Source organism: Ovis aries, chromosome 18 (genome assembly GCF_016772045.2).
Source record: "Ovis aries strain OAR_USU_Benz2616 breed Rambouillet chromosome 18, ARS-UI_Ramb_v3.0, whole genome shotgun sequence".
Classification (NCBI taxonomy): domain Eukaryota; kingdom Metazoa; phylum Chordata; class Mammalia; order Artiodactyla; family Bovidae; genus Ovis; species Ovis aries.
Window position 1 is genome coordinate 42,916,409 of NC_056071.1, and position 14,543 is coordinate 42,930,951.

The following is a 14,543-nucleotide window of genomic DNA, read 5'->3' on the forward strand; positions in this document are numbered from 1 at the left end:
CTATTTGAATTAAACAATTTATATAACTATTTGAACCAAGTACAGGAAATTGTATAAAGACAGATATGATATATTCTTTACCTAAGAACTATTTCACATTTCTCAACCTTGGATGTTCATTATAATCACTTTTAGAACTTTAAAAATTATAGATGCTGTGGCTTTAATTCAACCTTATATCTTATACTAAATCACAGTCTCTAAATCACTTACTAAATTATTTTTTCTTTCATTCAACTAACAGCATAACTTTAGGTTGAGCTATACTTCTGACTACATTTCCCAGTTACGAGCGACTTCTAACCTAGATTCTGAGGCCAAGGCATAAGCCATATCAGTATGATCTCTAATGTGGTATTTTCCTTAGGATATGGAACAAAATTAATCCACCATCTATTGTCTTAGAAATGGTTCCATATAAAACGAGATGAATGAGTTTGGTATATTTTGGTTATTTCTGGAGACAGGCAGAATCTTTGTCCAGTAACCACATTAAATGTTTGCCTGGCTTCAGTGGTTACTGGACTACCAAGGATAGCACAGATGACCAACTATTTCCACAGGATAAGAATCATTATCAAAGCTTGTTATAAAATACTAACAATGCTATCCTGGAACTCTAAATATACATATTTGCCTAATTGGCTATCTCCTCTGTTACACAGGTGTGTGAAAATCACATAAGGTGCTTATACCTTAAGGTCATCACATTCCATATCTTCTCTGGGTTTACTCCACTGTTTTAAGTATTCCATATACTTTTTCTTTTCTTCACGCAACTTCTCTCTTTCCTAAAATGAAAGGTATAATAAAAATTCTTATTTATAAGGCAGCATCAGCATCACCTCAGAGCTAGTAGGAAACATAAATACTTGTGCCCTACCTAGATCTCTTGAACTAGGAACTCTAGGGTTGGGACCCAGCAATTGATGTTTTAAAATAAGCTCTTTTGGGGATTCTGCTGTACATAACAGTGTTAAAACCACTGATCAAAACAATGCCTATCTGATAGAACTGCTACAAAGATGAAAGATGTTTGACACATAGCAACTCCTGGATAAATATTAATTCAATCTGACCTTGTCTATAGCAGTGCTTTTTCCACTTTAAATCAATTAGATCTCAAGTGAAGAGATAAGAGATTATTAGAGTACCTAAATAACTACCCCCCTTATATTTGTAATACATTAGTTTTCAAGATTCATTTAAACCTAATTAACTGCCTAGAGACACACAGAGGGGACAGTAAGTAACAGCAATATTAGAGTGCAATTGGTGAACGTTTTGCTCAGTTGGTCTTTTGACAACTTTTCTTCTTGGTTCTGGTATTTGAAACTGCAGGATAAATATTGACCCTAAAAAGTCTCTAGTAAAGCAGAATATAAACAAAATATTTTGTTATAATTATTTCCAATAAATATGTTAACTATGTAATAATACATATGTTTAATGCATGTTAATATTCTTTCTTTGAAATTTAGCAACACTGAAAGTAAACAGATGTACACTTCTCAAGTTTAACAGAAAACACCTAGATAGTTACAGAACTTAACTGTGCTTTGAGTGGCCCACTGAAATAAGCCCTCCCTCCGCCCAAATAATCATTGTAGGGTGTAATAAGATGGGTATTTTCATTCACTGTTGCTAAGAGTATACATAAGTACAACAGATTTGACAAATAAATACCTATGTTCACCAGGTACAGAAAGTTTTTAACATGTTCTTACCCATTGACCTAGTATTTCACTTCTACAAATTAATCCAGAGACACAATCTAAAAACAGGAAAGACTTTTGTTCATAAATTTGAACAAAGTATCCTTGTTTATGAGCAAAAATTTGTAAAGTGGTTACCTGTATCTATTTGATTAAATATTACATGCAGTCACTAAAAATTTCACATTACTTATTTAGTAGCAGGACAAAATGTTTATAATAATGTTAAAATATATATATACAAAATTATAAATGCTGGACCTTATTCTTTAAGTGCCACAATAAAGATTAGAAATAAATTAATCAAAGTAATAATGCTATTTCTAAATATTACCATTTAGATTACAAGTGGTTTTTATTTTTTTCCCTTGTATTCTATACTTTCTGGAGTAAATACATATCAGACACTCCCTACTTCCATGCAAGGGCCTATCTGAAATAATTCAAGAAACACATGCAATTAAAATGAACAAACATGATCACCTAGGGTACTTGTGGTGGTTTAGTCGCTAAGTCATGTCCGACTCTTGCGACCCTATGGGGTGTAGACCACTAGGCTCCTCTGTCCATGGGATTCTCCAGTTAAGAATACTGGAGTGGGTTGCCATGTCCTTCTCCAAGGGTACTTGTGAATATCCAGAAAACCAATGACAATGATGGACTTCAGAAGAAACCAGCTATAGAATTCTCTAATATCTACTATTAAAGATGATAATAAAAGATTTGCTGAAACAAAGATACTTTATTCTTCAAGGAAAGTAAGAACACTACACTAATTCTTAATCCTCATACATTTTATTGTATTTTTCTAACAATGTAGTTTACTTCTGAAAGTTTTATTTCCCTAAATATGGAAGTCTAAACAATGAAGAAAAGCAACATTAGAATTGTACTTTTGAAGAGGCTCTGAGGTATGAAGTCACTCATACATGTTGAATCTTAAATCATTCATTAAATTTTCCAAGGAAAATGGAGATATCCCAATACCATTTATCAGTGCTCTACGCACAACTATAAATGTAAATGGAAGTGATAAAAGAATTTTAAAATTAACCATGAATTTAAATATATAAAGTGTTGAATACTATTTACTATTTGTGGAGAGTATAACTAATATACTTGGATATACCTTTTCTCTTTCTATTTTAAGCCTCTCTTTTTCTTCTTTCTTCTTCAGTCTCTCTTCTTCAACAATTTTCTTTAATTCTTCCCTCTTTTTCTCTTTATCCTCCTTTTCTTTTTTCTTTGCCTCTAGGGCATCTGCTTTTTCTCTTTTTAATTTAGCCTTTTCAAAAGCTGTGGAGAAGATCAGACTTAGAATTGTACACAGAAAATAACATACTTTTTAAATGTAACAAAAGAACCTCAGAAGTATTTTAAGGTTTAAGTGAGATCAAGAGACACTCACAGAGGGAGTCAGCTGGTGATTAAAATGGGACGAGCAAGTCCTCTCTGTGTAAGACAAACTACTGCTATAGGACAAACACAAACCTGCCTTTGAAAGCCTTGCTACTCAAAGTGTGGCCCTAAGACCAGCAGCAAGGTAGCATCTTGTTGGAAATGCAGAATCTTTTCTCCCACCCAGGCCTACTAATTTAGAATCTTCATTTTAGTAAGATTCCCAAGTGATTCATGTATATAGTCACATTTGGGAAACAATGTTTTATAAGGCTGTAGGAATCAAACAAAAATGGCTAGAAACTGCCAACTTGTGCTTAATCTAGCATTAGGTCAGTTTAACAGAGGATATGTTATACCTTAAAATGTTGTTTTAAGAGATAAACAGAGGTCTCATTTATCAAAGAAATTAATAGTTATCTGAGGGAAAAAACTAATCTTAAGACAGACAAAACCAGAAATAAGCCATTTTAGAAACATCCCCTACCTAGGGACAGAGAAATACACTTTTCTGAGACAAAAAAAGGTATTAAGAGGGCCGACAACAAATGACAGTGAAGGAATTGGAGACATTTATTAAGCCTTTTCTGTTTGCCAAAATCTTTGGTATATCCTTTACATTAAAACTCACCCAGTGATTTCATTTCTTCTTGTTTTAAAAGTTTGTCTCTTTCTTTAGTAGTTTTGTTCCTATAACCTGCAATAGTCTGTTTATTGGCAATGCTGTCCTCCTAAAAAAAATAAAAAACAAAACACACACATAAAAACCAAGAAACTAAAGTTGTAACCACAACTTTTACAAACTGGTTTCCTTTTTCTTAAACTTAAAAAATGAACAAATTTAAAGCCCTCATCAATTATACTTTCTTTATACTAAAGTTTTATTCTAAAATATAATTGAACTTTTAATAACTCTAATCATAGTAACATATAGAATATCAGTTAATTCTGTAGTTCTACAAATCAGTACAAAAACCTCCCAGAAAAAAACAACCAGTAATACATAAGGGGAGCCTTAAAAATATGCATTAGAAAAAAAAAAACAAAAATATTTCAGGGAACTTAAACTAGCTGGAGTCTTAGACATCAAATAAGAAAGAGGCAGAGTAAATATACGTCAGAGACATTTTTGTAGTCAATATTAAAGATATCAAGTTTATTTTTACTTTCTTTCTTGGGAGATTAAGGTCTCTAGCTTGCTTAACTGTGATATTTTATGTTTTAAATGATCTTTACATTTCAGTTCCATAATTTATTCCCTATATTTCATCCTGCTTTACATTTTAGTAACTGCTTACATTTCAGTACAAAACCCCTGTGGCATGAGACTCATGTCTAACTCACACCTGAAACTTCTACAAGCCTCACTGCTAAGCAGTTGTCAAAATACAGTACACCCTGTTCTTGTGTGAAGGAAAGTGTTCCTTCCTACAGCACCCAGGGGTGAAGCAAGCCAAACCTTACTCTTAATTTTGGTTAGTTTTATTAAGAATTACTGTGTACTTTTTATCTACTCTCTTATTTACCTGACTAACAGATATTCGTTTGGGAGGTCTCCCTCTTCTTCTGTTAGCGGGACTGAAGATAAATGTGGGTGGATCATCAGGGAAGAAGTAAGAAAAATCTTGTTCTGCTATTTTATATGTTGAAAGAGATGATGGCTTCATTAAAAAAAAAAAAGAAGACACATTAAAAAAAAGGGCACAATAATAACACATTAGTAAATCATATATAGAGATAAGCTCTAACATGTCATACGATTACTGTTAAAAACCAGGTCAAAAGCATTAGAATTTTATGTGTATTGTATAGTAACATACATTTTATTTCTTGATCCTTTTAAAAATTACATAATTAATCAGCTTTACCAGGAAGAAAACCAGAATTCGAAGGATTCCTTCACCATAAAATATTCAAGAATGCTTCAACAGTTTCCTGAATTCTAAAACTATCTCAAATTTTCACTTATACAATAATCTTTTTTGTTCGCTTTTGACTAATTTTGTATGAGGCTTTCTAGTAAATAAATAATCCATATATTAAATATTTAAAAATCCACTATATTAAATCAATAACTTTTTCTTAGCCTAACTGCTGAACATTTAGACTTCCCCCTCCACTTTGAAATAATAACTTAAATAGTTTTTTATGTATCAAATTTTAAAGCTGGTCTGGATAAAAGCAGAAATATTGATAAATTTCTATAAAGTTTGAACTCAAAATTTAAGTTCATAGAAGTCAACCTCATTTTTACTGTAAGTTGTGTGGTTCCTGGATATCTGCTAAAATCAAGAGTTTCTTTCCTTCTACTTTCATCCATGTCCAACTCTAAACTTCTTATTTTCGATTAGCAATTCTGAAGATAAGTTTTGGTCTAACAGCAAAGATTATCTTCTTTCTTCCTCTCCAAAAAAAATGCTATTTACAGAAATACAGAAAATGTGATGATATAAAATTTTAAGTTATTAATAAAATAGGATTGATTCTACTGGGAATTCAATTTACTATAATAGTATTTTTACTTTTGGTAGAACATAGCTTTTAATACCTAACACAGTAAATGAATAATTCATTAAGATTTCACATTAAATTCCATTAAGATGGCTGTCTACTGTCCCACTTATATAACCTGTGAATATTCCACATGCAGTATGGGAGCATGACTGGGTTCCATCCCTAGGTTGGGAAGATCCCCCGGAGAAGGGAACAGCTACCCACTCCAACATTCTGGCCTGGAGAATTCCATGAACTGTAAAGTCCACGTGGTTGCAGAGTCAGACATAACTCAGCAACTTTCACTTCATAGAGAACAATACTTTAAGTATGAGTGGATGGTTTCTTCTGAAACACATACCCAAAAAGGATCAAATAGGCTTTAGTATATTAACTGCCAAGGTACCCTTATTCACACACACCCAACACACACAATAAAAAAAATCCCACATCTTTGTTTTCTTGCAGGTATTCCTAACAACAGTCTACATTCACCATACTGGGTATCAAACTCAGTTGTTTTAAGGGTGTGTGTGTGTATGTACAAGTATACTAGAATATTCACTAACCATCTTTCACCATACTGGCATCAACCTTGGTTGTTTTAAGGGTGTGTGTGTGTACAAGTATACTAGAATAGCCACTAACCATCTTTCATTATACTCATAAGAGAAAAATGTTTACTATAACCTTAATTTTTATTTATTTATTAAGTAAAGTTGAACTTTTCAAACTTATTGACTTTATTTTCCTGGGTGAAAACGTATGTCTGTCATCATTTTTTCCTTATTTGGGCTATTTTTGTTTGCTGATATGGAAGAAATCTTATAAAATTAGGTGAACTGGCCAACTGGCTATTTATGATACACATAAGCGGCTATATTCATTGACTGTCTATCAAATGTCAGGCACTGTTCTAGCCATTTATCACAAGTGTCTAAATCATCAACTTTTTTAAGCATCATTTTACATGACCACCTGTTCAATACTATAGACAGAAGAATGCTTAAATCATGTTCTCTTATCAAGACAAATACTTTAAAAATTCTTTCAGATGATCTTACATGTTTTCAAGTTTTATATTTCATCCACTGTAAAATTTGATCATGTCTATTTTTCTAATGGAGTACTCATGTTTTATAATTGATTTGAGCTCCTCAATGTATTCACTGAAAGTATCTTTCTTCCAGCACTTGCCCTTCAAATCTGTTCATGACATTTTTAATCCTACATAAATTCATATTGTCAAATCAATCTCATCTTTGGTATTTCTTTTCTATTGCTCCACCTAAGTATTTTAGCATAAATAACATTAAGATTTATTTTATGTCCTTTTTATTTTTTGAGGTAGACCCAACATTTTTCCAAATAGACCCAACTATTTTCCAAGTAGTTAACCAAGTATCCCAGTTCTATTTATCTTTGTCTCTAGATATGTGAAATACTATTTTTAAAATAAATTCAAATACCCTTTTCCTTCATATATTTTCTTTTGATGTAATATATACATATGATGAAATGCACAAATCTTAGGCATACAGTAACTGACTTTTGATACATGCATACATTTCTCTAATCCATTCTATTGTTTTACTTAATCTCTCTCCCAATATAAGTATTTCTCATTTAAAAAAATTAGTTTTAGTTTTATCATTTAACTTTTTACTTGTACAATATGAGGTTTCTAAACTTGATTTTTTCCCTCTAAATAGTTATTAATGAAATATAATCTATCTGCTTAGTACTGGTCTCTGAGATTCTTTTTATTATACATATTATCTTCTTACCTATGGGGATCTATTTTAGCATTGTTCTTTGAATCTGTTTTTCTGAGCCAGTATTATACTATTAGAAAGCTCTAATTGCCCTACCCATTCACCTTTATTTTGGCCGTGCAGCTTGTGGGATATTAGTTCCCTGACCAGGGATTGAACCTGAGCCCCCTGTAGTGGAAATGCAGAGTTCTAACCACTGTACTGCTAGGGAATTTCCCCCATAGTTTTCCATCTACTCTCATCAATCGGGGTTGACCTTTTTATACAAGGAGAACAGTGGAAGTAACTGAGGCATCTAGCATCTCTAGCAATTGCATATAAACAGTATTTAATCCAGTGAATACAAAGAAAATTATTAAAAACTGGCTCCAGATAAAGAGAGCTATTTTCAAGCAACTTCGGAGTAACATTTCTGCAATGTTACAACCTTATAACACTACTCATTTTTATCTTTCTTCCTTCTTTTCAACAAATAATATCACTATTGTAACTACCTTAATTTTAATGACTCCTTCTTGTGGTTCACAGTGTTGCTTCAGAAAAAGCTTTAGTTTATCACGAGAAAATAGGTGTTTTCTCCGGCTATAAGGAAAAGGAGGAGAAAGAAGAAAGTGTTAATATGCAAGAGTTCAATCTGAGCTCCATAATCTCTTTAGATCCATAATTAAATTTCAAACCTAGGAAAAGAACATTTTCCAATAGTATTTATAAGTTATAAGAAACTTATATAGAAGTATTTACATTACTATTTCATTAAACAAAAACGATGGAGAGAATATATATATTTATATGTAAAGAAGCATTTATGTAGAATGTTATAAGATCTACTTGAGTGGATCTACCATAAAAGTCTATTTCAAAACAGTATATGCATTTGTTGCTTGGGAACCACTTAGAAATCAAATAAACCTCAAGGAAAATATACTACACAGAATAAACCAAATTTTATAAAATCAGATGATCATCCCTATAAATATTACCATTAAAATTCTTAACATAATCAAAATTCACAGACTACCATGTATCACATAGTGCTACATAAACCAACATTCAAATGGATATTGTGAACGGAAGTAAACATGGGTTTTATCAAATCATAAAATATTTTGTATTTAAACTTCATATGGCAACCAGCAAATTCATGAGATTAAAATTAAAGAGTTAGAATGATTAAAGCTTTAAAAATACACCATTTTTCATTTTCCTTAGGCCCCAGTTGAAAAACAGCAACCACAATAGTGCCATCACCACACACAGAAGACAAAAAATAAACATACAAGTATTTCTAGAAAGGTTCTGGAAAGAAAGCAAATATTTCAATTGAATTTAATGTATTCCTTTTAAGAAAAAGCTAAAAGTTTCTATGAGTAAACAAACAATATAGGAGTTCTTAAGTAGTGGCCCTCCCCAAATATGTATTTTTTCCTAAACTATAGGAAGGACTACATGAAAAAAAGGTCTAAAAAAGGAGCCCAGCACCATACACTAGCTGAGAGTAATTATCTTTTGACTGTTAACTAAATATCCGAGTCCTCAAGAAATGTATTGTTCTACATGGCACCTATTAGCCACTGTTTAAATAAAACTGAAATAAAAACTTCAGTTCTGCACTATTACTAGCCACACTTCCACCATACTAGATAGTACACTTTTCTGAAGTCCTCCTTGTCAGAGCTACTCTATCATGGTAAGGCTACCTTACAGGAATATTACTATCTCTTTTATTATAGGAATAGTATTATCATTTGATGCTAACAAAGAGCTGCAAGTCAATTAAATCTTCTATTATCAAGCATAACTTTCCCATCTTATAATCTCTGGTTCACCAGTTAAGAAGAAAATGAGTTAATAAGACCGTAACTGATCTAGCAGAATTATATTGAAAAGTATAAGTCAAAAATTAAATTAAAATGTGAAAAATATTAAATAGGGGGTTACATTATATAAAGAACATATTTTGAGCTAAAAGTAAAAAAAAAGAAAAAACTCAGTAATGAATAAGGAAAACACTGGTCATCTCAACTATACTATTCATTAGCCCATAAACTGAACAATATAATTATTCTACTTTAAATCAGCATAGAGAAGATACAGAATTTTACCTGATTTGTGTTGCCTTAACAATAGCACACTCATACAATTCTTTTTTAGTGGGTTGCACCTTGTACTTGAATAATAAGGGATCGATTGCATTTTTTTTCTTTCTAAAAAAAGCAAAGATACGAATAAGTTAATAATTTGTTTGGAAACAAGATATTTTAAATGAAATCTAGTTTTGAAAAACATACTGTAACAATATAATGCATACTTATGATTTTATGTTACTAATATGCCTCACTATTTTATTAGCCAAAATAGTACAAAGTGCTATTTTGTTAGATAGATACTTTAATTGGTCATTCAATAAGTTTTCCTTGAGTGAAGAAATTACAGATAAATAAGCAGAATATCCAGTTTAGGTTAGAAAAATTTACAAACAAACAAACAGCTCTGGATTTACTTCTTGTTGGATTTACTTTCTTCTTCATAGCCATGTAGTCCAAGAGCAAAAGTGGAGATAATATAGTTTACCTTGTTTCATGAACTAGCAAAAGGCTACACATTTAATTCCCACCCCCACCAATTTCTCATTTTTCCAGCCCTTTGAGGGTACATTCATTCATTCATCCATCCATCCATCCACTAACTAGTTAAGAGCCTACAGTGTGCCAGATACTCATAAAGATTAAGGATTCAGTGGTGAGCAAAATAGAAATACAGTGAGGAGACAAACAAAATACACAACAGGGTAGGTGGTTAACTGCTATGGAGGGAATAAAGTACACAGTGAAAGGCTCCTATTTCATGTAGGGTGATGGTCCCTAATAAATGGGCCAGGTAGGCCTTCCAAAAAGTTGACATGTAAGCAGGGATCTGAAAAAAATGAGTGAGCAACTCATGAGAAAAACGTTGGGGATATGAGTTTTTAAAGTAAGAGAGAAAGAGTGTGTAAAGGTCCTGACAGAGAAGCACGCATGGTTTGCACAAGAAGCAGAATAAATAGAGAGAAGAAAAAGGTCTAGTCAGAGAGGTAAAAGCAGGGACAGATGATGGGGTCACCATGAAGGGCTTTAATTTTACTCTGAGTAAAGACACCAGAGGATTCTGAATACTGGAGTGATGATGATTTAACTTAATACTTCTGAAGGATCATCTTGGCTGTGAACAGGGGGATAGAGTGAAAATAGGGATATCAGAAATCTGCAATGCAATAGACTAAATGGGAAAAAATGTTGGCAGGACAGAATAAGATGGTAGTAGAGAGAAATGGTTAGATTCTAGAAAAGGTGCCTCTAGAATGCCAGTGTAAATGTAAAGGGGATGTAAGTAGAGGTTACAGAGAAAAAAATGATATGAAAGGATGATAAGGAGAAGCACTGGGCAAGGAAAGTAAGATACAAAGTGATACGAATACAGTACACACACTGCAGAGTCAATCTATCTGGAATTATATGACTTTCTCCAGGAACACTCAGCTGACCAAAACTGTCAACTGACTGAATTTCAGAGTTAGTTTCTTTACTACCTGCACTATAAAGTGAAACATAAAGCTCAGAAAGTTATAGTTTCTTTACTATATACACCATAAAGTGAAAAATAAAATACAGAATGAATTTTTCCAAGTAAACAAAAGTGGAATGTATAAGTGAATGAAGTGAGCTTCAATTGATCTTCAATAGCTGACGAGAATTAACTAGGTAAACTTCAACTTTGCAAACTCTAACATGTGTTGTTGAACCATATGGTTTAGATGCACAGTATATACCAGTGTATGGCTAGAAAGAAGAAAAACTTACTTCAATGGGTTACCAGTACTCAATCTGACATACATACATATATACCATATACATTTGTTTATTTATTTAAGCTGTGTGTGGCTTATGGGAACTTAGTTCCCCAACCAGGGATTGAACCTGGGCCCCTGGCAGTGAAAATGTGGACAGCCAAAGAATTCATACATTTAAAAAGTTGATAAAAATCGCTTACCCATTTTGAAAAGAACTGTTTTGTGTTTCTGAATCATCACTATCACTGATGACAATAGGTTCTCCATCTACACTGCTGACATGTCCATTAGCAAAACCATTCTGGTGTGACGGAGGAAGGACTTCCAAAATCCTACACTGTAATCTGAAAGAAAAGAAGACATTTAAGAATATAAGTCATTTGATATTTTATAATCAAACATTTCAGAGCAATCTATTTTGAACAAGTAAAAAGTAATTTTGCAGAAACAATGGCTAATATAACCAATTTAGTACAAAAGAAAACCATCAATTTAAGAAACAGCCAATTTAAGTAAAGGTTAGCTACAATTTAAAACAATACAAACTTATTTTAAAAGTCAGTTTATCAAGATTCTTAGCAATTATATTTATCACTAAAGTTTAGAAAATCAATTATTGCATAATATCTCATTATACAGATTGGTATTATGAGAGTTTTTGTTAAGCATTCAATATTTTAAATTCTGAAATTCTCCTGATCATAACCTTTCTCATAGTAACATTTTGTCTTCCCTTACCTCTGCCTGATGTATCTGGATTTTATGGGCTGCAATTTCAGACTCACTCACCACAACTGAAATATTCCTCATTTTTACTGTGCCAATTTTCAATTGATAAGTAATTTAAACTTGGTATAGCCCTACAATTGAACATTATTCAGCAAAAAATAGGAATGAAATACTGATGCATGCTATAGTATGGATGAACCTTTAAAACATTATGGTAAATTAAGGAAAAAAGACTGAAAAGGTCCCATTTATATGAAACATTCAGAACAGGGAAAGTAGATGAGTGGTTTCAAGGAACCTGAAGGTAAAGGGGAATAAGGGAGAAAGTGAAAGAGGAGTGTAATCAGCAGTGATTGCTAGTGAGTATAGGCTTCCTTTGCGGAGAGTTCTAAAATGTTCTAAAATTAGTTTGTAGTGATGGTTGTACAATTCTATGAAGATACTAAAAAAACACTGAACTATACACTTTAAATGGGTGTCTTTTATGGTATGTGAAATATATCTTAAGTTGCTAAAAAACAAAAGTCACAAGTAATAGCAAGGTTTAGGTGGTGCAGAGAGTAAAGAATCTGCCTACAGTACAGGAGACCTGGGTTCGATTCTTGGGTTGGGAAGATCTCCTGGAGAAGGAAATGGCAATCCACTCCAGTATTCTTGTCTGGAAAATCCCATGGACAGAGGAGCCTGGCGGGCTACAGTCCATGGGGTCGCAGAATCTGACTGAGTGACTAACACACACTAACTGAAAAAAAAGAGACGGCATTTCTGGAATTTTATCTATGGCACCTCTACAAGTCTCAGGCAATCCAAGGTATTAACTAAGAATATATAAGGCATATATACACTTACCAATGGGATAAACCCCTAGTCTCTGAGAAACAGTGGCTCAAAATTAGACACTCTACTCACTGTATCATTCATTTGGTTATACCATACCATAAGCAAGTTATGATACATTGTGGGCATTCTTAAAGCTGCCTGTCCACTTAGCCCTCCTCTTCCAGGAACTTCATTCCCTCCACACTCCATCTTTATTAATAGTAGAGCTGACATGCTTCCACAAGACCCTGGCCAGAGTCAGTTGCTACCCAGTGGGTACCTTTTTGCTAAGTCAATATATCTTTTCCAAGATTTAAACATTTGCAATCAAGAAAGTAAAAATCAGCTCCTCTCCCATCATGGCATCTGTACGATGTAAAATTCCAGGGCTGCCAGCAGCCATGTTTTCTGCCATGTGCAACAGGTCATTGTGCAGTGAGAGAAAAGAGGAGAGACAGCAAGGGTTCTAGAGGCAATTTGTTCCCTTATTCTTGCTGCATCTAGCCCAATCTCAAGTTTACTTGTTTATAATCTTTCCTTTGATCCTATAAACTGATAATTTGGCCTTTTGCCTACATTTTCAAAATAACATGTTGTATTTATAGTCAAAACAGAAGCATACAATTCCAGAAAGGCAAACAGTTTATTTAGAGCTGATTCATTTTGGGAAGCTGATTGATTTTTACAAGATAACTGAACTTTATTTTCATTAATGTAAATTTTAGCAAACGCTTGCTTTATATTCTCCTTTAGGAGAATATTAAGTATCCACAACAAAATCTAATATTGCTATTTGTTGTTGTTTCATCACTAAATCATGTCCGACTCTTTTGCAACCCCATAGATTATAGCCCACCAGGCTCTTCTGTCCATGACATTTCCCAGGGAAGAATACTGGAGTGGGTTGGCAGAGGAAATCAACACCATGGATTCTCTGCTAGGAATTCTGCACTGTATACAAATAGAAGAAAACAACTGGTTCCATGGAGGTTTAAGAATCAATAAAATATAGACTATGTGGGTGAATACAAAACCCTCAAGCATTTTATCTTCCTCCCTCAATTCATTTCAAGTATCATATATGACTCCTTACTAATCAAATTCTAAAAAAGAACTGAGGAAAGACTCAAATTATTAAAACCAGAAGTAAAAGTTGGGAAAGATTATAAGAGAATACCATGAACTGTATGCTAACAAACTGGATAACTGAAATGGATAAGTTCTTAGAAACACACAAATTGATTTAAGAAGAAATAGAAAATCTAAATGGATCTGTAACTATTACAAGGGCTGAATCAGTAATCAAAAACGTCCCAACAAAGAAATGTACAGGACCAGATGGTTTCACTGGTAGGTTCTACCAAACTTTTAAAGAATTAATACCAATTCTTCTCAAAATCTTCCAAAAGACTGAAAAGGAGAGAACGGTTCTTAACTCATTTCCTAAGACCAGCATTACCCTGATACACAAACCAGACAAAAGAACAAAAGAAACCTTAAAACTAAAAACAAAACAAAAACCAAACTAACTAAAAACTGGGCCAAGGATCTAAACAGACATTTCTCCAAAAAGGATACAAATGGCCAATACACACATGAAAAAATGCTCAGCATCATTAGTCATAAAGGAAATGAAAAATCAAAACTGCAATGAGATACCATTTCATACCCACTAAGGTGGCTATTATTAAAAAAAAGAAAATATTGAGAAGGATAGAGAAACTGGAACCCTTGTACACTACTGGTGGAAATGTAAACTGATGCAGCTGCTATGGAAAACAATATGAA

General features: G+C 32.9%; 1 protein-coding gene across 3 annotated transcripts in view; it reads right to left on the minus strand.

The window, feature by feature from the left end:
- The window catches only part of BAZ1A (bromodomain adjacent to zinc finger domain 1A), an 88,970-nt gene that overhangs the window by 39,344 nt on the left and 35,083 nt on the right, over positions 1–14,543 (minus strand). For all 3 annotated transcript variants that reach the window (XR_009597101.1, XM_042235681.2, XM_015102005.4), the window contains exons 4-10: positions 11,408–11,551; positions 9,484–9,585; positions 7,876–7,963; positions 4,640–4,774; positions 3,745–3,844; positions 2,845–3,011; positions 696–791 (exon numbers count right to left, since the gene is read on the minus strand). Coding sequence is in view for 2 of the 3 variants with exons in the window: in XM_042235681.2 (XP_042091615.1) it covers positions 696–791; positions 2,845–3,011; positions 3,745–3,844; positions 4,640–4,774; positions 7,876–7,963; positions 9,484–9,585; positions 11,408–11,551 (832 nt within the window). In the remaining variant the exon portion in view is untranslated. The remainder of the gene's footprint in view (positions 1–695; positions 792–2,844; positions 3,012–3,744; positions 3,845–4,639; positions 4,775–7,875; positions 7,964–9,483; positions 9,586–11,407; positions 11,552–14,543) is intronic.